The 24,660-nt window shown below is 36.5% G+C and overlaps 1 protein-coding gene and 1 pseudogene across 1 annotated transcript; one reads left to right on the top strand and one right to left on the bottom strand.

The window, feature by feature from the left end:
- Positions 1 to 470: 470 nt before the first annotated feature.
- On the top strand, positions 471 to 24,660 carry PPP1R2 (protein phosphatase 1 regulatory inhibitor subunit 2). The gene is made up of 6 exons (XM_028101138.2): positions 471 to 904; positions 11,896 to 12,003; positions 15,277 to 15,354; positions 15,996 to 16,090; positions 21,409 to 21,576; positions 23,991 to 24,660. Exons 1-6 carry the CDS (start codon positions 783 to 785, stop codon positions 24,035 to 24,037), a joined length of 618 nt encoding a protein of 205 aa, XP_027956939.1. The 5' UTR covers positions 471 to 782; the 3' UTR covers positions 24,038 to 24,660.
- On the bottom strand, positions 10,654 to 11,175 carry LOC148165020 (POU domain, class 5, transcription factor 1 pseudogene; annotated as a pseudogene).

Genomic DNA, 24,660 nt, shown 5'->3' on the forward strand with positions numbered 1-24,660 from the left:
GTAAAATCAGTCAGACTATTTCAATGCTGGTATTCTATGATTTCATAAAAGTCAGTATTCTGTGATTTCATAATAGGTCTCTAAGGACCACTCTAATGCTGATTTTCCATGAATTTATAACAGCTAAAACTTTTTATGCGGTTAAATGTAAGGAAAGAGGTGACACATATATCATTTCTCTAAAAATCAGCTAACATCTTTGTGGAATGATGTCACCGTGAGCCTCAGTTTTCCGATTTATAAAACACAAAAACAACAATATGGACCTTATGAGGTGGTGGGAGTGAGGGTGCCTGGAGCGATCTGTAACTTTATACGGAGGCAAACCAGGAACCTCTCCGAACGTTCTCTGTTACAGCTCCTGGACTCTGCGCCCGAGCAAGCCGACAGGACAGGGAGGGGGCGGGGCGAGGAGGTTGGCTTTGTTCTCGCCCCGCCCCCGCCCCTCCCTAGATATCGCGAGAGGGCGGGTCCGCTTGGCTTCGGCGTCGGCGTCGCTCCCGCGCTGGGGCACTAGGCCGGCTTCTGTCCCCGGGCCGCGGTTAAGTGTTGGTGGCGGAGGGCGCGTGAAGAGCCGCCAGCCGCGCGGCGTCGGCCGTGGCGTCGGGGTCGTTGTGTCGTGACAACGACTCCGGTAGCTGTCTCCGCGACAGCAGGTGCGGCCGCTTTAGCCCCAGGCGGGCTCAGCGGCTGCCTGGCGAGTCTGTGCTCGCGCCCAGCCCTTTCCTTCCTGGACCCAGCGCCAAGCAGCGACGCTGAGCCGACCGCCGGAGCGGCGGGCAATGGCGGCCTCGACGGCCTCGCATCGGCCCATCAAGGGGATCCTGAAGAACAAGAGTTCTGCGACTTCCTCTGTGGTGGCCTCGGCCGAGCAGCCCGGCAGGAGTGTCGACGAAGAGCTGAGGTGAGAGCCGGGAGCGACGGCCGCGGGTGGGCCCAGGAAGCTCTTCCTTCCTTCTCGGGCGGCCTCGCCTCCCCCCTCCCCCCTCCCCCCTCCCCCCTCACCCCTCCCCCGCCGTTATTGGCCCCGGACCCAGCCCCGACCCCGAGCGCTGACCGGCGGCCGGGGCAGCTGCGTGGATGCGGCTCCAGCGGCGCTCGGGTCTCTCCTCCAGCCAGGCTGCCGGGTAGAGTGGTTTTAAAGAAGGCAGGAGCTATGACGTTAATCGTTTTAGTCCTTTTAAAACTATACACGCATATGTCATTTTTTAAAACAAACATCTGATCTTTGAACTTTGGGAAATTGGAAACATTAAGAATCAGAAGTTTCAAAGATTCACCTGTTAAGCTTTTATTATTTCTTAACCTCATATCTGAGGTATCTAAGATTCTTCAATAATAAAAATCTTTTCTTGGCTTGGGAACCCTTTAAGATCCAGTCTCAAGCCAATACGAGACCGCTCCATAAAAGAGACCCTTTTTCCCATTTTTCTAATCGAGCTTCCACAGTCATTCCTTTTTAGGTGAACATTATCAGAAGCATCATGCCACACTCAACTCTCTTAGATCCTGGTTTGTCATTATCTCTACACTAAGAGAAACCAAAATTTTCCAGGTCTTTGGTCTATATTTAATGGAAATCTATTGCTAATTATTTTTGCATCTGCAACAAGAATTTGGAGTGCTTTCTAGTCTTTGTTCCTCTTGAAAGACATAACTAAGCTCAGAACAGTTCAGAAAGTAGCAGCTTAAAATGATCCAGTGATATGTACTTAGTCATACCTACTCACAGGTACACATGTAAAAAGATGTTGCCCAATAACATCGTGTGTAATAGTAAATAATTGGAAACAACCCAAGGTCTATTAATAAGGACTAGTGAAATATTAATTATGGTACATTTGTATAATGAAACAACATACCACCCTTTTAAAAAGAGCAAGAAAGATGTTTATGTACAGAGGAAGATATCCAAGGTGCAATGCTCAATGAAAAGAAAATAGTACCATACATATAGTGTAAAATATACTATTGGATTAGAAGTACTAGGGGTCTTGGGTGTTACAAGATGCTAAAAATATAAAGACTCTATATTCTAGAAATAAGGCTTAAGAGAAGTTATCATTGAAATCTGTAAAGTCGTAAAGCTAAAATGAGGGCATTTGTAAAAACTTAGAATATTACAACTAGAGCACACCTGTTTAAGTATCAATTTAGGACTATAAAAGGAACTACTACTTGGTGGTGATAAATTTATAGAAATTTGTGTTACTTTGAAGAAAACATTAAGTAGGATGACAGCTTAGACTCATGGCCTTTTGGGATTGAAAAGGACCTTAATTTGTCTCACAGTTCCTATGCTCCCACTCTCTTTTGGATGCTTGACTTACATTCTCTAACCGGAAATTTTCCAACCTCTATTTTGGGTAAGTTGCTTCAAATGGGAATTGGTGGGGAATGAGGGCTGTAGGTTACTGAATTAAGAAAACAATCTCACTGAAACATAGCTATAGCAGGAAGACTAAGATAATTAACCAAACAAACTGTAGAAAGCTCTTCTACAGTTTCAGGGTATTCAACAGCAAGAGTATGGTTCTCACTGGCATTTATGTTATTTAGTTACTCTTAGTGTGAGCTGCTTTTTTTTTTTTTTTTAAGATTTATTTATTTGAGAGAGCGAGAATGGGAGAGAGAGCACATGAGAGGGGAAGAGGGTCAGAGGGAGAAGCAGGCTCCTCACCTAGCAGGGAGCCCGATGCGGGACTCGATCCCGAGACTCCAGGATCATGACCTGAGCCGAAGGCAGTCGCTTAACCAACTAAGCCACCCAGGCGCCCAGTGTGAGCTTCTTTTTGTTTGGCTACCAAGTGGCTTATTGTTTTCCCCTATCTTTCTCTGCTTCCTTATCTTCTGTTTATTCTCAACTTGGATCTGCCATAATTTCCTGTGGTCTTACTCAGTGGCTTAGCCTCTTTCTGTAATTGGCTGGGGTTTACTTTCAGGTATTTCTGCCTTTGAAAGCCACTATCCTAGGCTGCTAGCAGGACAGATTCACTTAAAAGGGGCCTTTTACAAGGTTCCAAGGTGGATGATTTTGGTTGGCTTGTCTTAGACGGTTGGACAGCTCATAAGTCTTCAAAGGGAACTACCAAGCTCTAATTCATTGAGGTTCATGATGTTTGTAGTAAACAAGTAGTAAAAGGGGATGGGCTTTTTCATTATCAGTGTTATAGGTCTGTAAAGCAAAGAAAATTCTGTTGGTAATATAATACACATTATTTATGTCACAGCTTATGCAAACATTAGCAATTTTATGAGAGCCTCTGAACAGAAACAATAAAGGTATAGTTGAACTCTCTTTGTAATGTTTAATTTCATTTAATTACAACCAATATTCCCCTTTTGCTATAGAAAGGACTGAAAATAATTATTTTATTTAATACACTTTATTAATACACTTAAAATTCACAAACTAGTAAGTGTAGTGTAATGGTTTAACTTTAAATGTTGGAACAGAGTATAAGGCAAAAGAATCTCATATTGTGAAAATGACCCAGGATCTAAGTCAATTCTTGTTGTTCTCAGCAGTCCTGTTCTATATAATCACCACAAACTCTGAATTAGTGAATACTGAACCATTGCTCCAAGAGAAATAGCAGAGTTAGATTCCTACAAGATTCCTCCCTCTTTTTTTTTTTTTTAACTATTCATTTATTTATTTGACAGCAAGAGACACAGCAAGAGAGGGAACACAAGCAGGGGGAGTGGGAGAGGGAGAAGCAGGCTTCCCGCAGAGCAGGGAGCCCGATGCAGGGCTGGATCCCAGGACCCTGAGATCATGACCTGAGCCAAAGGCAGACGCTCAACGACTGAGCCACCCAGGCGCCCCTAGATTCCTCCCTCTTGTGCTTAGAACACTAGACAGCACTTTAGCACTACACTTGGGAGCCATTTAAAACAATGGATTCAACAAAAACACAAAAAAGTAAAAAACGTGTTACTAAATGGACGCAAAAGAGACACTTATTTACAGTTTGAGAGCTGAAACAAGGTAAAGTATCAATCACCTTGTTTAACAGCTGGGAAGTTGTGCATGAAGCAATCAGAATTGTCCCTGTTCTGTGACATGTCTGTGAGAGACGGAGAAAGCGCCTCCCTCATGTAAGACTTTGGAGTTACAAATAAATTTTATCAAGTAGGTAAATTTGCAAATACAGAATCCACAAATAACTATCTTTTATTGGTGACTTTATCAAGTAAAATGCAGTGGTAGTTTCCTTTCTCTGCACACACCACTTCACCCCCTCATTAGTTGTGAGGATATTGTTTAACATAACATTTTATTTAACATGAAGAGATGTTACTACGGGATTTTTTTTTTCTTTTAAGGCCAGAAGTTGAGTTGTCTTATTTCATGTGTCTCTAAACTCTTAATTGTGTATCTTTTTAGTAGGAAAAAATTCAAATATGCTTCAGATATGTTTGTTTATAATTGATCTCATATATTACTATTATTAGATAATATTTCAAGGCTCAGTATACACTTAAAAGTGAGATTCATATAATGCCGTATTTCAAATAGTCTTAGAATTTTTTTACGCAGTTCTTGTCAAACTTTTTTTGTCTCAGTCCTGTTATTTTCTTATTCTCTTTATGCTTTGCATTTGTACTGTTTTCTTCAATGAATGGTTTCTTCAGTTACCATTTGTCTGATACCATTTTTTGAGGGTTAGTTCAATTACAACTGGATAGAATCTGTAAATCCACATAATCAGGCATAGATTAATCAGCATATGGTATCACACTATTCAACTAGTTAGAACATCACTGTCATCTCCTATGATTTTGGAATTCCCATTCTATCAGGATTACCTTGAATATAGTGTACAACTTGTAAAGGTCTAACATAACAGATCTAGCGAGTAGCTATTTGCATTTCATCAAAAACAAGAAACCATTGATTCTAAGATGTACTGTGATTTTATGTACCACCAAGAAAGAAGAAAATACTGTCAATTATAAGATGCCATCCATTTTAAGATACACTGTTTTCAGAGAGATTAAAGTGAGAAAGTGCATTTTTAATTGGTGAAAATAAGAAATTAAATGTTACTAAAACTTATGAGAAGTGTTATAGGTTAGTGATTAATCTGGGACTAGATTGTCTGGGTTTGGATCCTGTCTACTACTTATTACCTCTGTGACTTCCTGTGACTTATTCATTATATTCATGTGTAGTTTAATTATATTAAATGAGTTAATAAGGGGCACCTGGGTGGCTCAGTCGGTTAAGTGTCTGCGTTGGGCTCAGGTCATGATCCAGTGGGGAGTCTTGTCCCTCTCCCTCTGCCCCTCCGCTCCTGCTTTAAAAAAAAATAAATTAGTTAATAAATGAAAAGTAAGTTTAGCTCAGTATCTCACCCTCAAATATTAGTCTTATTCAAGCAGAAATAACTATAGGAATTAATTTTTCCCACATCTCAGTAGATTGTTTTATACAGTATGCTTTGAAGTCACTATGTTCCATTCAAATTCAATAGTACTCTTAGGTAATGTAGGCAAATTCTGCTTAAAAGCATTGCACCTGAATTAATTTCCTTTAATATAATTTTATATAAACATGCTTCAGCTTCATCTTTGTCTGCCTGTAAGGGGATATGGTCTATAAAGCCTCACTGTACTGTAGTTTTCCGAAAGTGACTTTTTGATTACTGATTGCTTTTATTGTCAACTCTTACTTTAACTAATTGTTCAGTAATTGTTTCAAGCTTCATAGTCTTGTACTTTGTCAACCTATGTAAGTTGAATCTTTATTTAAAGAAGGAACCTTTTCTTGAAGTGTGCAATTAAAGTTTAACACCTTGAAGCAAAATCCTGCTTCCTACTCCAAGTGTGGCTAAAACCTACCAAATGAGCAAATCACTAGCAACAAGAAGTGTAGGGGTAGGTCTTTGAGGCGGTATCATATGAGCTATCAAAGTGAAAGTGAGAAGGGGTGACTTTTTCCCGACCAGATTTAGGCTGTAGGAAAACCAGTCTTCCAAGAGGGAGGGGGGAAATGAAACCAGCAGGTACTTTCATCCTCCCAGCAGATCTGCGATTAAGTGGTGGTGCCCATATTTTTTCTAGGTAGAGATAATGAACTACAGAAGGTCACACAAGCAGCTTGGAATCAAACTCACTTTTCCTTTTTGGATTTTGTTACTCTATAACTAATGTTAATTCTGCCAAAACTTTAGAGATGCTAATTTCCATATTTAGTGTCCTCTGCTGACAGTTCCTTCTACTTCACTACTTTCCACATAAGAATTCCTGGCATGCTTTGTAACCTGTTGTTTTATGCCCTAATTTAAATTGATGTTTTTGCAAGATGTTCTCTTTGGAACTGAATAATTCTAAGAATTTCTTTTGCTCTTAGTATTGTGTTGAGGAAGTCGAGTAAAGCTTTGAATACATAAAACTTTAGTTATTTTAATAGTGGAAAATAAACTAAAAGACAAACCAGGAAGAATTTGGGTTACATATAATGTGGTTATATATAATGTGGTTTATACCTTATATGTATCTTTGGTTTATATATACATAACATGGTTTAAATCTCTACCTTTGAGTTCTTTATGTTTTTCTACATCATTGTAAGTCTGTATATACAGATGTACAAGAACTTGCTCATATTTCAGTGTAAAGAACTTAAATTTATGAGGTTTCCAATAGAAAGGCAAAGGATATAAACATAATTCATAAAAGGAAAGTAAAATAACAAAGTATTTTTTCATATTTATAAGGTAATGAGCAAAGAAACATAAAATAGCTTTTACATAATGATTTGTACTGCTCAGGAGGAGATAACACATACACAAATAACCAGTCTTGACAAAGTTTTGGTAATTACTGGGGACATTACATATTGTTCTCTCTTTTGAAGCTATATGGCAACATGGAGTGAACTCTAAAGCTCCTGATGAATTTTAACCCAGATATGCCTATCCTAGCATGTTATCCTAAACATATCATTAAGCAGAATATGCACAAATGTGTTCATTTCTGCTTTATTCTAAATAGGAAAAACTTGGATTCAATATAAATACCTAACACTGGGTGAATAGTTTATTACTGAGTATTATGCGTTTACTTAAAAACTAAAGACTAGAAAATACAAGTGGCTTATTATAATAAAATATATACACTAATAGCTTCCATATCAGTAGATGTATTTTATATATTGTATCTACTCTTTTATAAGTAAAATATATATACTAATGCTTCCATATCAGTATATGTATTTTTAAATACTGTATCTACTGTTATATGTATGTATACAGTTTATATTTTCTTGTATATACTGAAAGCTTACATATTTTTATATAATATATATTATTTTATATAATGGAATTTGCAGAAATCACAATTGCTAGTTGGCTAGGGTACTGGGATTATTATTAAATTTTATCCTTAATTTTAAGAAAACGTTATTTCTGCTTGCATCCTACAGTTCTTTTTGTTCCTGTTATCTCGCAAAATAGATATATAGGGTGTGTTTGGGTTTCCACCCATTAGAGAAACCTTTCAAACTCCTAACGGCCTATCATTTTTCTATCCTAAGCAGTAATGATGATAAGTTATCATTTTTAATTCAATATTGTTAACATCATTTAGGAAATAACTTGTTTTACTTTGAAGTTAGGAAGTACCTAACAAGGTCATTAATATGTGTTTATTTTAAAGTATTTTGTTGTAATGTAATACAAATATGGAAAGGTGTGTTAAATTAATTTTAAAGTTAGAGAAATTATAAAATTACAAATTAATATATTTATATTATAAAATTATATATGTCTTATAAAACACCCCTGTAACCACCATTCTGGTCAAGAAAAAGACTGTTTCCATCACCTCAGGAATGCCCTTTCCAATCACGCTCTTTCCTCCCATCTCCCAACATAACCACCTTCCTGACTTCTGTGGAAATCACATAAGTAATAAGTATACATCCCTACACACTTTAGTTTTGTCAGCTTTTGAACTTTATATTATATAGAGGTGTGCTAGCTTTCTTATACAGTATCTTTAATAGGAAATCTTAATAGGACTGTCTGTTAATGCAGGTTTTATGAAACTTTTACTTGTGATTTTGTTTCTGCCTGGCACTTAACCTCAGCTGTCGTTTCAGAGGCATTTGTTCTCTCAGGAGGGAATATCTAATTATGGTATCCTGAGTCTCCCTTTGCTTATTAATTGGATTGCTTTCTTCACAAACTTTGTCTAATTCTCTTAAAGCTTGTGTACATTTCTTTCACGGTTCTTCTAATCAGAGCTGCTTGATCATGTCTGCTGTCTAAAATCTTTAGAAATATATCTCTCCACTATGAGTTTCCTTATATAGCATGAGTAAACCTAGTCATTTGCTTTCTAAATTCACAGTAATTTATAGATAAGAACTATATAACAAAATGTCTGAAACTATAGACTTAGTTGAATACAAAAGTAGTTGCTTTTTAGAAAAATTCGTTCTGTGGCAGATAGAAATTTTTCAAAATCATATAAATGTTGAGTCTTGCAGGGCAAGGTGGAAGGCACTCAGTTCAAAAGCAGTTTTAAACATTTCTTCAGAATAACCTTTCTCAACCCATTCTCTACAGTTCTAAGTGAGATATGGTTTCAGGATTTTTAACCCCAAACTGTGGACTTTAAAATCATAAAAACTCCTTATATGTTTGTGTGGTGCTTTTATAATTTGTTTTCACAGACACTATTTCAGTTGATTCTCTCAACCCTGTATTGTAAAAAGGACTGTTACTAAAACTCCCATTTTATTATAATTTCCATGTAGAGTAAATATAGCCCAAAAGAGGGTGTTTGTTGGACTTGCCTGTAGTCACAGGACTAGTGAAGGGGTAACTGGAACTTGAACCTTACATGCTGGGATTTTTGTGTGTGTGTTTTGTTTGTTTGTTTGTATTCTGCCACAAGACCAATTATGTATTACTCAGCAGCTAGACATGTAAAAAAAAATCAGTGTCCATTTTTCTAGTTTTGTTCACTCAAGTGTTTTTAATACTAGTGAGATTTAAATTTGGTTAGTTGAAAGTTCAGGTACATTCCATGCTGGATTAAAAAAAGCAACTCTTTAAAGAAGAAATCTTGTTTCTGTGCTTCAGTTAATGACCAATATGTCTTAATTTTTAGCTTCTTAACAAGCTTTTAAGATTTTGACTGTTTCATGGTGAGGAGACATTAGGTAACTTCTGACTGCTTTTGGGGGGAAAATGGGAGTTGTTTTAGTCCCTTGTGGAGTATGTCTGGACCAACCTTTGTCTCTTGATAAAACAAAGGATAAGCAACTTGAAGTTGTAGTCCAAGTACTTAGTCTGTAGTGGAGCATTAATCAGCTTTAAAAAGGAAGACAATTTTGATATATGCGACCACATAGATTAACCTTGAAGTCATTAAGTGAAATAAGCCAGTCACAAAAGAACAAATACTGTATGAGTCTATTTATATGAGGTACCCGAAGTAGTTAAATTCAGAGACAAAATGGAATGGTGGTTGCCTGGGCTGGGAGAGGGGAGGATGGGGAGTTAGTGTTCAGTGGGTGGAGTTTCAGTTGGGGAAGATGAGAAAGTTCTGAAGATGGATGGTGGTGGTGGTTGCACAACAATGCGAATGTACTTAATGCTGCAGAACTGTACACTTAAAAATGTTTAAAATGGTGAATTTTATACAGATTTTACTACTAAAATATGAAGAAGAAAAAAGTGCTTAGTTTGAAATAGGGTGCTTTGGAGAAGAAAACAAGAGAACATAAAAGTCAGGCTCCCCTGCCATGAGCAGGCACATATGATTTAAAGGTGACTCAGGGCATGGAGAAGGGAATATGATATTAAAGTTTAAGAATGTCATTTTTCAAGAACATTTCAGAATCTGGGTGTTGGTAGGTTTAGGAAAATTAAAAATATCTACAGTAAAACCTCACCAATGTGTGCAAGTGCAGAAAAGATTTGAATCTGTGTAAAATCTACATTGATTTTTACAGTTTTATTTTCAAGTATATAACGAAGGCACAAATTGTATATGTAACAAAATATTGTTGGGTGGCAATAATGAGTAGATCCAAAGAGTCTGTAATTAAGTCATTAATTATTTAGCACCTTAAAAGTTGTGTAAATATTTTGTTGAATGGATATTACTATGGATGTTCATACAACACTTACTTTTATTTTTTTAAGATTTATCTCAAGTACCCTGAATATACCATTTCTTAGCAAACTCTTATTTTTCCAGATTTAAAAAAAAAAAGGCTGAACTGTAATTTTGTTTGCAACCTAAGTCTTTATTAATGCTATTTATGTTTAGTGAGGTATTCCCTGTAGTTTTATGTTCTAATTCTTTTGATTGTTTTGGATATCTCTGAAAAATTAGGCCAAGGAGGTATTCATTGGTTTTTTTTTTAAATTTTAATTTAGTTTTTTGTGTGTCCCAGGCTTCTTTATTTAAGAAAGTGATGAGTGATGTGGGGATTAAAAACAAGAGCATCCTTGAACTTTACCTTCCCTCCAACCAGTTCCCCCCAAATTCCCTGCCCCCACACCCTTTGCATTCCTAAATCCTTTCTTAATGAAGAACTTAATCCCAAAATCCTGGTATAGACCCCGGGTTCTCTTTGCCTAGCTCTCCCCCTTCCTCTGGCCCCCATTCCTGGGAACGGTTGGCGTCTCAGTTTGAATGGGGGGGAGAGCGCAGAGTGGTGACTGACACAGAGGGGGAAGGCTTCACCCTCAGAGAGAGGGACTGAGGAGTATAGCGTAGTGAAGTGAGGGCCCCCGTAGCCTGGGGTATCAAAATGGGGTCCTGGTGCCAGAAGAAAGGATACTCGTGCCCTGAGAAAGGGGACCCAGCAGCCTCAGAATCTTCTCCTCGCTAATAGTTCACTGCTTCATCATTTGTCCTTCTGCCAGCAATGGCAGAACCATGCTCGGGCCACATCCTTCTCAAGCCCAAGCTGCTGGGCAGTGTGGCGGATCGGCTGCAGGGTGGGTTTCTGGCACTGCAGGCACATCGCATGTTTTCCAGGTTGCCTCTCACTCGGTTCTTGGTTCTCAATCCTTGTTTGGTATTTGTTGTTCACTTTCTCTTTTGGGCCTGCACAAGGGCCTCTGCTTTGCATATCTCCTGTAGATTGTTGTTGTCAGCTTCTCCCACCCACTTCTGCAGCTTACACATGTTCTTGAAACTGAGCTGCAGAGCCTCACAATGGCAGATAGTGGTTTGGCTAAACACCTTCCCAAAGAGAAACCCCCAGGGTGAGCCCCACATTAGCCTGAGTGTATCCCAGGGTGGTCCTCCTCTGCTTTAGGAGCTTGGCAGATTATTCCAGGTCTTTCTGCAGAGCTTTGATGTCCTGGGATTACTCAGGGTTTTGCTCCAGCTTCTCCTTGTCCGGCCTCACAGCCCCAAGTGGGGCAACGCTGGGCTGGGCAGGGGTGGGGAGGCCCCCTCAGTCGCTTTCCACCCCAGCTCCCACTTACCTCCCTGCTTGCCCTCCAGCCTGGAGGTCTCCAGGCTGCATTGGGGCACTAGCCCCTCTCCAACCTGAGGTCCGCAGTAGGCGATCACCCGCAGAACTCATAAATGCAGGAGGGCACGGGGGAATCTTCTATAGGCCAGATGAAGCCTAAGCATGTCATAATATAATAGTGTCTTGAATATCTGGTGAAGATTCTGAATAGTGTGTTTTTAATATGTGGGCACTAAGTATTCTGTAAAATATTTATTTTATTGTAATTACTTATGGCCTTTACCCTATGTCAGTTTCTATTCCAAGAAAGTATATGTAAAAATAGAAGGTAGCAGTCAAATAGAAGTTGAAATGTGGGATTTGGATGTTTGTCAATTTTAGATGTGCACCCTTTTTATCTTTTACTTCACTGACGAAATTTTTTTTCTTTTTAATTTTAGTAAAAAATCCCAGAAGTGGGATGAAATGAACATCCTGGCGACATATCATCCAGCAGACAAAGACTATGGTTTAATGAAAATAGATGAACCTAGCACTCCTTACCATAGGTAATGTTTTGTAGATTCATTCCTTTTTTTACTTCCATTTTGCATTCCATATGAGCTTCTGAATAACAGCTGATTTAAGTTTCTGTTTGATTTTATATTTGTTACTGGAGCACGAATCAATAACCCAACTGCATATTTGTGTATAATAGTATAAGTAATATGTAACTTTATTTTTTTTTAAAGATTTTATTTATTTATGAGAGAGAGGGAGAGGGAGCTAGTGCGTGCACAAGCAGGGGGGAGCGGCAGGCAGAGGGAGAAGCAGGCTCCCCGCTGAGCAGGGAGCCCAATGTGGGACTTGATCCCAGAATCCTGGGATCATGACCTGAGCCAAAGGCAGATGCTTAACCCACTGAGCCACCCGGGCGTCCCAGTAATATGTAACTTTAAAACTTGGGGATCTAGGAGCATCTGGGTGGCTCAGTCGGTTAAGCGTCCGACTCTTGATTTAGCCTCAGGTCATGATCTCGGGGTTGTGAGATCAGGCTCTGCACTGGGCATGGAACCTGCTTAAGATTCTCTCTCCCTCTCACTCTGCCCCTCCCCACCCCCCCCCGTAAGAAAAAATTGGGAATCCGTTTTGTACATTATAATTGTAGTAGTAAATGTTTGTTTTCCGTAACTCAGTGGTCCCTAGCCACTGATGATACACACAGATTAGTGACTTTTGCCTTCCTTAAGATCATCTATTTATAAAAAGGAAGATGAGGGTTGGACTTGTTTGCTTTCTAAGTAGAAATCAGGGGCTTACTCAATCCCCGCAGAAAAGGATAACGTCACAGCTTTTTTTTTAACCCATTCAAAGACAAGTGGTCATTACTATTGTTCCATGTCCTTATTTTTAAACTTACACTTCAGATAATTACATTGTGATTATTGGCAGTTTTGAGTCTTCCAGAATTTTTTATAGTGTGTGGCAATAATTAGTATGAAGACAAAAATAATGTACCAGTAAGCATTATGAGAAGATAGAGATTCTAAGTAGTAGAAATACCTAATTCAGACCATGCCCTAATTTGTAATGAAGAAGACTTCCAGGAATGAAGTACTTTGTCTATGAAGGAAGGTAACATAAATCCAGGAGTTACTGTTAAAATAGAGTTAAGAAAGTCTGTATTTTGAATCAGTGATGAAAACTTTAGAAAGTAAGTTGAGATAACTTATAACTTGTTGATAGCAAAAACAGTAAAAACAAGAATAAACAGGAAGATTTTGACAAAGGTAGAAATAATGAAAATAAGTACAGGTGCTGAAACTCAATACTAATAAAGCTTGAGGGAAGAAATGGACATATCATTTATGAAAAGTTTATACCCTCATTTTTCTTCTAATTACAAGAATATACTTTATATCTTAAAGCTTTTATTGTGCCGGAAGCCACAGTCAGGGCTTTCTTCCTTTTCAGTAATGGTAGTAGATAGACATCCTTTCCTTATCTGTGTTGGTTGGAAATATCTATCCTAAAAGAATTAAAATTGAACATGACTCAAAAAGTTGTAGGCATTATTTTTAGACTGTTTATATTTAAAATATAATAAATCTGAATGGTATTTATTTAGTACTGCTTTTTTTTCCCGCTTTACCTTACCCATATCCTCCCTCTGGGAGTTGCCGAAGTCATTTGGTTCCTAAGTAATTGAGGCTATATGTATGTACAGATATATGTGCTTAGCTTTTATCGATTTAGTGCTCAGTTTTAACAGTTTCTTTCATGGCCCTTTTTTTTTTTTAAGAGTTTTGTTTAATAAAAGAGGATGCTTTTTATAGAAAGATCATGTTATACTATCTAAGAATTTCACACTGTTAGTATACAGAAGTTATTAATGCTTTTATATATACGTATGTATGACTATACACACACACCAAACACACACATATAATTTGTCTGTAAATTTTATAATATAACATAGAGTTGTCTGTAAAAGTTCTACAAATTGATAGATTTTATTCTACTCTAATTATATCCAATAATGTAAATAACTTTATTTCAACTTCCCATGGAAAAAAGAGCAGCAGCATCTAAACTGTAGCGCTTATTTAACTTGTCTCCTCAACTACCAGGAAAGATATAAATCACTTTTTTTTTAATATATATATAGGTGACTTCTGCTTTTATAAACCTTTCAGTGGCTTGAGAATGAAATATGCCCATGTTTGCAATTAAGTGGGGAGAAAATTTTTTATTAGAGGATAGATTGGGAAAGCTAATAGCTTTTAAAATGCTCTGAATTAGGTCTTAGGATCTTTTTTTTTTTTTTTTAAAGATTTTATTTATTCATGAGAGAGAGAGAGAGAGAGAAGCAGAGGGAGAAGCAGGCTCCCAAGGAGCAGGGAGTCCGATGTGGGACTCGATCCCAGGACCCTGGGATCATGACCCGAGCCGAAGGCAGACGCTTAACCATCTGAGCCACCCAGGCGCCCCAGGATCTTTTTTTTTTTTTAAAGATTTTTATTTATTTATTTGACAGAGAGAGACACAGCAAGAGAAGGAACACAAGCAAGGGGAGTGGGAGAGGGAGAAGCAGGTTTCCTGCTGAGCAGGGAGCCCGATGTGGGGCTCCATCCCAGGACCCTGGGACCATGACCACCCAGGCACCCCAGGTCTTAGGATCTTAATTATGGTATTTTACCTAGCCTTATGTCTGCGTGGATCATTTGTTTCTGTCTTCAGGTTGATGTACAAATATATATTCTAAAACCAGACAGTGGTTTTGTTTTTGTTTTCCTACATATTTGTTCCCTCTCATGGATGGAACAATTGAAGTTTTTTAATTTTTTACAAATGATTCGAGTTCTTAATATTTATTTTCATGGTTGCAGTAGTGGTTTTTAAAAATCATTTGGAGGGTTTTTTTGATCGGTGCTGTATTTTCAAATATTTGCATGGAATAGAAACAATTTAAAATTAAGCCTCAGAGCACCTGGGTGGTTCAGTCGGTTAGCATCTGCCTTTGGCTCAGGTCATGATCCCAGAGTCCTGGGATCAAGCCCTGCATCAGGCTCTGTGCTCAGCAGGGAACCTGCTTCTCCCTCTCCCTCTACCTGCCACTCCCCCTGCTTGTGTGTGCACTCTCTCTCTCCCTCTCTCCCCCTCTCTCTGTGTCAAATAAATAAAATCTCTTAAAAAATAAAATTAAATTAAGCTTCAAATAGGACAACAGAGCTATAAATATGTTGATATAACTAAATCAATAGAATTATGGTTCTCTACCTTGTTTTTCTGCTTGAAAAATTACAGTTTAGGTATTAATTATAATGTGCTTGTCATTCTAGTATGGTAGGTGATGATGAAGATGCATTGAGTGATTCAGAAGCCACTGAAGCCCTGACCCCAGATGTCTTAGCTAAGAAGTAAGTACTGATGACTGAAGCATTTTCACTTACATATTTTCACTTGTTTTTAATTATTCAGAGTTGAAGCCATTCTACTATACTTGTACAAGTGTAAATAAAGAGCATGAGCTAAGTTTGTTTGGATTTTTCATAGCAACTTTTATAGTCTTATTTCTAGATTAAAATCAAAGTATGCAGGTAGCAGAAAGATTAGAGTACTAGAGCCTAGGACACAGATTCCTTGTGTCAATCCCCTATGCTTTTGTGTTTTTGTTGTTGTTGTTTTAATTAATGTCCTGTGTTTTAAAGATAAAAGTAAGATGGTACATCTGGCTGGCTCAGTCTGAAGAGCATGCAGCTCTTGGTTGTGAATTTGAGCCCCACATTGGGTCTACACCTAGAGATTACGCAGAAATAAGTGGGTTCATAAACAAAAAGCTCTATTTCTTTGCTTTGATTTCTATCACCTTCCACTTTTCTTATTGCTTACTGGTTTCTATACTCATTCCCACTTTCTTGCTTTTTATTTTCCTCATCAGGTTATAGCTGGCATATTAATAATCTTTAAATGTTTTTATGAGACTCAAGAATTGAATGAATGAGACACCCAATAAAAGAATATCACAGTGTTGATTTCTTTGTAAATGATTGTTGTGTAGATTAGCTGCTGCTGAAGGCTCAGAGCCAAAGTATCGGGTTCATGAACAAGCAAGCAGTGAAGACGAGGATAGTGACCTCTCACCTGAAGAACAAGGTAGTTGATTTCCTTTACTGCTTTCAGCAGTGTGCTAATAATTTTTGCTAAAATAAATCCATTATTTGAAGGTTGTCAAGTAGTTTTCCTTTTGGGGAAGTGGATGGTGGAAGGTTAGGGAACAAAATTTTTATAATTCAGATTCTGCTCATGTGGGTTTATGGGATAACAGCTTCCCTCCCCCCTGCACACATACACCACCTCCCTTGGTTTCGAGAATTTGGGAAAATATTACCACCTTTTAAGTAATTATAGTTCCTTTGTACTTTTTTCTTTTTTACTGTCTGATACAGAGTAGATGCTCAGTAAATATTTATTAATGCTTTTAGAGTCATTGAGTGTTTGGATGATCTTAAAGTGGATAGCAGTAAGAGCTAATTTCCCAATTGCTTGTGCTTTTTCTGTTTTAAAACCGTGGTGAAACTTACCAAATGAACCAAGATGGTCAGATGTAGAGTGAAGATCTTTCTTAGGTCCCATTGAATAAAAAAAGAACAGTAATGTCATAGGCAAGGAGATTAAAGAGCCTTTCAGCAGGGTTGGAAGAGGCTCTTGTAGCCCATACAGTACATACACAGTTAAGGCATTGCTACCTACTCATGGTTTATTTTTACAAGTAACAGTGGTTATCTGTGGAGGTAAGAAAAGGAAGATATTTCATCTTGTTGCCTTTTACACTCTTTGAACCATGTGACTGTACAGTCTTTTCAAGAATTAAAATTATTTATATAGTGTTTAACTATTTTTTTAATTTTATTATGTTAATCACCATACATTACATCATTAGTTTTTGATGTAGCGTTCCATGATTCATTGTTTGTGTATAACACCGTGTTTAGCTATTTTTTAAAGGAAAAACGAAGCCTATGTATAGGAAAAATATTTCAAGAAAAACACAAACACACCCTCACAAAAAAGAAAAAGAAAAGAGTAGTGTACTTGAAGCCTGGAAATGTGGATGTTACCTGTACTGTAAAGAAGTTCAGAAACTTTAGAGCTGAGATTCTGAATATTGCTAGTTAATTGTCAGAATCTTTGTCATGTGTAGCTGCTCAGGTATAATTTGCTACTTCTGTCTGTCATCTTCAGAATATAGCTTATTCAACAAACTGTGATGGTCAGAGCCTAATTGTTGTACAAGAGAAAAAAAATTTTTACATATAGCCTAATCACAAGTTGTATTATAGGTCTTGTATCCTCAGTGACTTCCTAACTTATTACCTAAAAATATAGTCCAAAGACCCTTGAAAACGGTTTCAAATATAAATTGTTTCTGGAGCTGGTTTCTTCATTATCCTCTTAAAAACATCTGTTGAGAACAGGAATTTATTATTAGTCTATATTGTCAGTTTTCATAAAGGGATTTTTTTTTTCCTCCCCCCCTCAAATTGTAGTTCCAGAATTAGCCAGCAGGGGGAACAATTTGGTTACAAGTTCAAAAGTTCAGTTCCTACTAGTAGGTACTGACTCCTGTAGGTGTTTATTGCTTTTAAACAAATTACATATTTGAAAGTCCTTGTTTATTGATAGAAATTCTTAGAAAAAGTTATCTTGTAACTGGTAGCATAACAATTAAGATATTGGTTGTGGAATCAGACAAATCAAAGTTTGTACTCCAGGTATGTCACATGTCTAATTTGTAATTTCTCTGAGCCTCAGTTTCTTTAAATTGACATCTATAAAAATATTTAGAGGTATTGTGAGTATTAAATGAGATAAAGAATTTAAAGCACCTGACACTGATATTGTAAGTTTTCAGTAAATAATAACTTGTAATAACTTAAATAATTGGTGTATTCTCCATTATTTTATAGAATAGTAATTCACTTGTGAAGTTCACATGGAGAGTTGATTATTGTCAGAGCCAGGCCTAAGATCCTAACGTCCTTGTACTCTTTGTAGTATGGGACTCTACCATACAAGGATTATAGGTAAAATGAATATAAATAGTCAAAGAAGATTGAGACCACTTGTATTAGCATTTTTCTACAAAATGAATATATTGTATATTTTAAACTTACATAAAGCATTTTGAATATTCTAAAATTAGAATGTATCTATAACAAGCAAAACCAAATTCAGCATCTCTTAGAATTAAAAAAATAATTTTCTTAGACTAAATATTCACAAGAGAGAAATACTGTAATGTCAACTCCTAGGAATAAAAAATTGCAAATTAAAACAGCATCATGGGGACGCCTGGGTGGCTCCGTTGGTTTAGCAGCCAACTCTTGATCTCGGCTCAGGTCTTGATCTCAGGGTTGTGAGTTCAACCCCTGTGTTGGGCTCCACACTCAGCACGGAGACTACATACCTACATACATACATAGCACATAAATAAACACACAGCATCATGGTCCCTTTCTTTCCTTTCAGATCAACAAAGATTAAAAAGAATGAGTTTCTTTTTGGGTGTGAATGTAGAGAATAAGTTACTCATGTACTTATCAGTGGGCATGAAAAATGGCTTGGCTTTTCTGGAGGGCAGTATGGCAATATATGAGCCAAAAGCTTTAAAAAAAAATGATACCCTTTGGTCTAGCAATTCAGTTTCCCAGAGTCTATTCCAATGTTTTGTAAACATTTTTGACTAAGTCCTACATGTTATACATGTATGCATAAATTACAAAAAGAAAAACTTCACAAAATAGTACTCACCCTTAGTATGTGTAATGCATTGCAGTTTATTCTGTTTTTTTGTTTTCATTTTTTAAAAAATACTGGTTGTGACCCACTAAAGAATCCTGATGCACGGTTTGAAAAGACACTAGTTCACACCGATCAAGTAATAGAACCAAAGCACAAAACATATGTGTATTACACTATAAAAACATTGAAAATACGTAGAGGGAGATTAGAAATCTTTGACCAAGAATAAAGAAATGATAACTCAATACTTTATAACCATTTAAAAATTATATAAATCTGCTATGTACATGGCAGAATTTTACTATATCTTCATATACCTAATTATCTAAACTCTGGATCATTTTAGGGTGAAAGAAAGGGTCATATTATGCTTCCTCAGATGGTAGGCATAAACTGAACCTTGCCTGGGCAAACTGGGACATATGGTAATTGTAACTATATCGTAAGTGAAAAAATAGCATATATAAAAATATAGGAGTTATTTTTAGAAAAATTTCTGGAAAAAATTCTAAAGTCATAAAATATTAATGGTAATTTCTGAGTGAGGAAATCAAGTTTTTTTTTTTTAAGTTTCTACCATGAACATGTGTTACTTTGTAATGATAAAAAGTGATACCTTTTTAGTAAAGAGATCTGGTATTGGAGGCAATCAGAACCATTTTTTAAAATTCATTATTGAAGTACAATTGATGTTACATTAGTTTTCAGATGTACAGTGTATGGATTCAACAATTTTGTACATTAGTCAGTGTTCATCATAAGTATAGTCACCATCTGTCACCGTATAATATAGTGTTATTACAGTATTATTGATTATATTCCCTTTGTTGTACTTTACATCTCCATGACTTAATTTATTTTGTCACTGGAAGTTTGTAAAACCATTTTTTTGGTTTTTTAATATTGGTTTTTACATCATTTGAATACTTGAAAGGCATCACTACAGATTTAGTCCTGAGGATTTGGTCTTTTTATTGGCTTCTTTTTTTCAATTTTACTTCCCTCTACCATATGGTATTCTCAAAGAGTAAAATAAATCACAAAAGTAATTCATAAGTAGAGAAGAAGAAAGATGCCTGGCAAGATCTTGGTCGTTTGAAACAAATGTTTATGGAATACTGAGTTGGTGGGCTCAGAACTTTGCTTTACCCAACCCAAATGGAGACTGAAAAGTGATTGATCAGTACTAACAAGAACAATAAATGCCTGCTTTTGAAACATAAGTAACTGTAAGTCATCTGTTAAGTATAGATGATTATTAAAACTTAGAGGGAATTAAAGGAGACTGAGAAAGTCTTTGAGTAGCCTTATGCAGAGATTTCTCTATGCTTTTTTAGCATTAAAATACTTACATGAATATAATAAAACTATGATAAATGAATTTTAATGCTCTTGTTTGACAAAATAAACAGTTGGCAATTTTATGTCACCCCTTTTTATTTACCAGTCTAAGAAATTTTAAAATCTTAGAACTATTTCTACAGAATAGTCTTTAAATGCTGTTAATAAAATATGATCAGTTAAGTTGATTTGCTGCTAACCCTGTGTTTCTGTGGTGAAGACTATAAATGAAAGAACAGTGTAGGATTTCTTCACTGTCCCTTATAACAGCTTTTTCTTAAAATTACTCTGGGAATGAAGTTATGTTTTAACTAGCAGTGTTTTAAATCACTGCAGTTTCTTCATGGATAATGAGAATTTTTATTTATTTTTTTGCTAATAATTCTTTTTTAAAGATTTTATTATTTATTTGAGAGAGAGCACGAGCCAGGGGCTAGAGGGAGAAACAGGCTCTCAGCTGAGCAGGGAGCCCCACAAGGGGCTCGATCCCAGGACCCTGGGATCATGACCTGAGCCAAAGGCAGACGCTCAACTGCCTGAGCCACTCAGGCACCCTACTAATAAGAATTTTTGAGGGAATTTTTAATTAATTATAAAAATGGAAGACTTGAAAATACTAAAATTACCCCACAGTTCCTTGTCCCAAAATTAACAAGGTTAATTGTTGAGTCTTATTTTCTGTGTGTATGCATATACATGCATGCAGCCTTTTTACCTGACACATATATGGTATTATATAGCTTGTTTTTTTTCCTCATTTCAACTCTTTTTGGAGATTTTTCTTATGTCTTTAAATTTTCTTCACAAATTTACCTAGTAATGGTTTTTATTCCTGTTTTCCCATTAAGATGTACTTGAAACATCTAAAGCAGAGGTGTGCAAACTTTTTCTGTATAAGACAAGATTTAGGTTTTTCAGTAAAAAAAATTAAATATTTTAGGTTTTATGGGCCATATGGCCTCAATTGCACCTATTCAACTCTGCCATTGAGCTCAAAAGTAGCTGTTAGCATTATAGAAACAAAGGAGCACGGATCATGTTCCAATAAGTTTTTTTTAAGATTTTATTTATTTGAGAGAGGAAGAGAGAGCATGAGCAGGGAGGAGGGGCAGAGGGAGAGGGAGAAGCAGACTCTGCACTGAGCAGGAGCCCTACTTGGGGCTGGATCCCAGGACCCTGGTATCATGACCTGAGCTGAAGGCAGACGCTTAACCGACTGAACCACGCGGGCAGCCCCCAATAATAGTTTATTTACCAAACAGACACAGGCTGTATTTTCCTAATCCTTGAGCTAAAGACTTCCTAAACCTACTTTTTGTATCTTGTAGAAAAAAAGCGACAGTTTGAAATGAAAAGGAAGCTTCACTACAATGAAGGACTGAATATTAAATTAGCTAGACAATTAATTTCAAAAGACCTACACGATGATGAGGAAGATGAAGAAATGTTAGAGACTGCAGCCGACGAAAGCATGAACATGGAAGAGTCAAATCAAGGTTAGATGTTTCTGAAATTATCACCGAGACACTTGTGATTCTTTGTGCCTAAATAACATACTTTATTTTGCTTTACATGTTTAAAAAACCTCAGAAAATTTTTTTGAAATTCACTTAAATTTATTATGCCAAACTTTCTAAAATTTCAACCCCTGTGGCCAATTTCAAAATAAAGTTTTTATGCCCAGAGGTGTTTTGATTTAAGACCATATGTATATGGCTGGATTTTTTCATTTGTTTACTTGGCTTAAGCAAGGATGTTTGTCTTCACATTAGGCTGTATTTTGTTTTTGATGTTTCATATTATATTTTATCTGTCATACCAATCTAAGTTTTAAACTTTTTAAAAGCATGTTTTTAATACAGAAGATTTGTTTTTAACATCCTTTCAAGTATAGAGTATGTCATATCTTTCTAATACTGATTCTTTTGACTACTGGATTGACAAAATACCTGTCTGATTTTTATTTGTTTTTAAGTCTTGGGACAGTCAGCCCTTGCAACCTGCCAACTCTTGATCCAACATAGTCAATAGATTTTATTTATTTTTTTAATTAAATTCTGGTATTTTATGAAGGTGAATCTTCTATACTGCTAATGCAGATTTTGTGCCCATTTACCTACTCTTTGTACTTGAAAACTGATGCTTTATACTTGAAAACTGGAGATGTAACTTTATTTGTTGCGCCTCAGATGGTTAAGCCTTAAGAAAGTAACTCATTAGGGCGCCTGGGTGGCTCAGATGGTTAAGCGTCTGCCTTCGGCTCAGGTCATGATCCCAGGGTCTTGGGATCGAGTTCCGCGTCGGGCTCCCTGCTCCTTGGGAGCCTGCTTCTCCCTCTGCCTCTCTCTCTCTCTCTCTCTCTCTCTCTCTCTCTCTCTCTGTCTTGAGCCTGCTTCTCCCTCTGCCTCTCTCTTTCTCTCTCTCTCTCTCTCTGTCATGAATAAATAAATAAAATCTTTAAAAAAAAAAAAAGAAAGTAACATATTATTGTTTTGATGAGCATATATGAAATATGAATGATTCTGTGATAGAACGTGATGACTCTGTGTCTCATTTAATGTCCTAATTACAATAATTTTTATTCCATATTATGCTTTAGACTTTCATTTTGTTTCATATAGCATTTTACTTCTATTATATTCACCATCGTTTTTTAGCTTATACTTAACAAACTTCATTTTAAGTAATTATTGTTATATGTCTCTCTCTTCCTCTTTTAAAGTTTATTATCCATTTTTAGGTGACATACCCTAATCGGTCTTTGTTTCCCATATCTTTGTGATTTATTTTGATGTATTCAAAATGAATGTTTTTTTGGTTGTAACTTTTCATCAGTTTTTGCTCAGACTTTTAATATCAGTTCTAGTGACTCTGGCAGAGCACTAGGAATGTCCTTCATTTGCTGGAAATTTGCATCAGTAACACCGTGTCAAAGATTTAAAGGATTTTTTTTTAAGATTTATGTGTTTATTAAGGGGGGTGGGGAGAGGTAGAGGGAGAGGGGGAGAGAGTCTTAAGCAGACTCCGCTCTGACGGTGGAGCCCAATGTGGGGCTCCATCTCATGACCCTGAGATCATGACCTGAGCCCAAACCAAGAGTTGGACACCTAACTGGCTGTGCCACCCAGGTGCCACGGATGTCTTTTTCTTTAAGCCATGGCTTTTGAAAAATAACTCTGGCATTTTGTCTGTCATTGCTGGTAAGATATTAGATTTCACACATTCAGTACATAAATACATTTTTTCTTTTAAATTCAATAAATGATTAAAATTTGTGTTAGTTCAGTGCCAGATTTTCCTCCAATGACAGGAGTATATTTTATCATCATTAAGTCCACAAGGATAGAAAAGACTATGTAATAAGCCTTAGGGAAGTAAGTTCGTTCCTTATTTGTCCTCTACTCTTTTTGAGCCCTTAAAGAAAAAAAAAAACTTATCAGCTTGTAAAATCTCCAGGTTCTATGTAGCCCATTATTTTATGAGTATTATCATTCTCCTCCTCTCCCCAACCTCCTGCCCATTTACATCTATTTTATTGCTGTTTTTATAAAAACAAAAGTAGCATGTTTAGACTCTAAGGAAATATTTTCTTGTTTTGAGATCTTTTTATAACTTTGGATATTTGAGTTCTCTTAACTGCTACTTTTGATTTATTCACAGAAACATTTCAGTCTGAAACCTTTTGTCCCATCACCAAGTAGACACTCTTGTTCTGCTCTTTAGAATATTTAGGAGGTATACTGATTCTTTTATGTCAGACCAATAAGCCTACATCAAACATCCTTATTTGTTTTTTTAGGTTTTTATATTTATCATCCGTAGCAGTGAGAGGAAACTTTAGCTCAGGTAGTTCCAAGGTTGGCAATACACAATAAATTATATTGACTTTTTTTTTCTTTTATCTTTGCAGGATCTACTACAAGTGACCAACTGCAAAACAAATCACAGAGTTCATAGAAAAGATTTGTTCAACACTGTAATTGTCAGACACAGACCCTGTTACTATAATACACTGCTTCTTGTTCTCAACAATTCATGACTTAAGTACCAGAATGCATACCAGTTATTGTATATTGCCAAGAATTAAATGACTTTCAAGACTAATTGGACTGAAAATGCCTAATTGATACATATATTCTTGTGCCTAGTACTTCACCACAAATATAGCATAATGTCATCAGTCCAAAACTGCATTACTTTTGTAAGAACACTGGTTAATTTGTATATTATATAGCTTTTTATGCTTTAGAGGTTAAAATAATATCTTTTGGGGGGATCTAATTTATTTTCTTCACTTCTAGGTGTGATAGCTCTTATAAAAAGTGGTTTTTTTTTTTTAATCAAAATCCAGTTGGAACAAGAGATTATATAAGCTGGTAAATAGTCTGAAAAGTATTTTAACATGTGTCTCCAAATTGATTTGTCTGTTCAATTGAAAAGATTATAAGAGTAACTTGCATTTTCTGGCCTACTATCTTTAAAAGTCCCCTTGAGTGTCTTTATGTTTACAAGGACAGGATTGAATTTTTCCTCATCAAAACTGGCTTTTTTCACAAATAAATGATCAGGTTAAACTTGCA

The sequence above is a fragment of the Eumetopias jubatus genome, unplaced genomic scaffold (genome assembly GCF_037043125.1).
Source record: "Eumetopias jubatus isolate StellerSeaLion01/CBP00866 unplaced genomic scaffold, mEumJub1_p1.0 scaffold_1, whole genome shotgun sequence".
Lineage (NCBI taxonomy): Eukaryota > Metazoa > Chordata > Mammalia > Carnivora > Otariidae > Eumetopias > Eumetopias jubatus.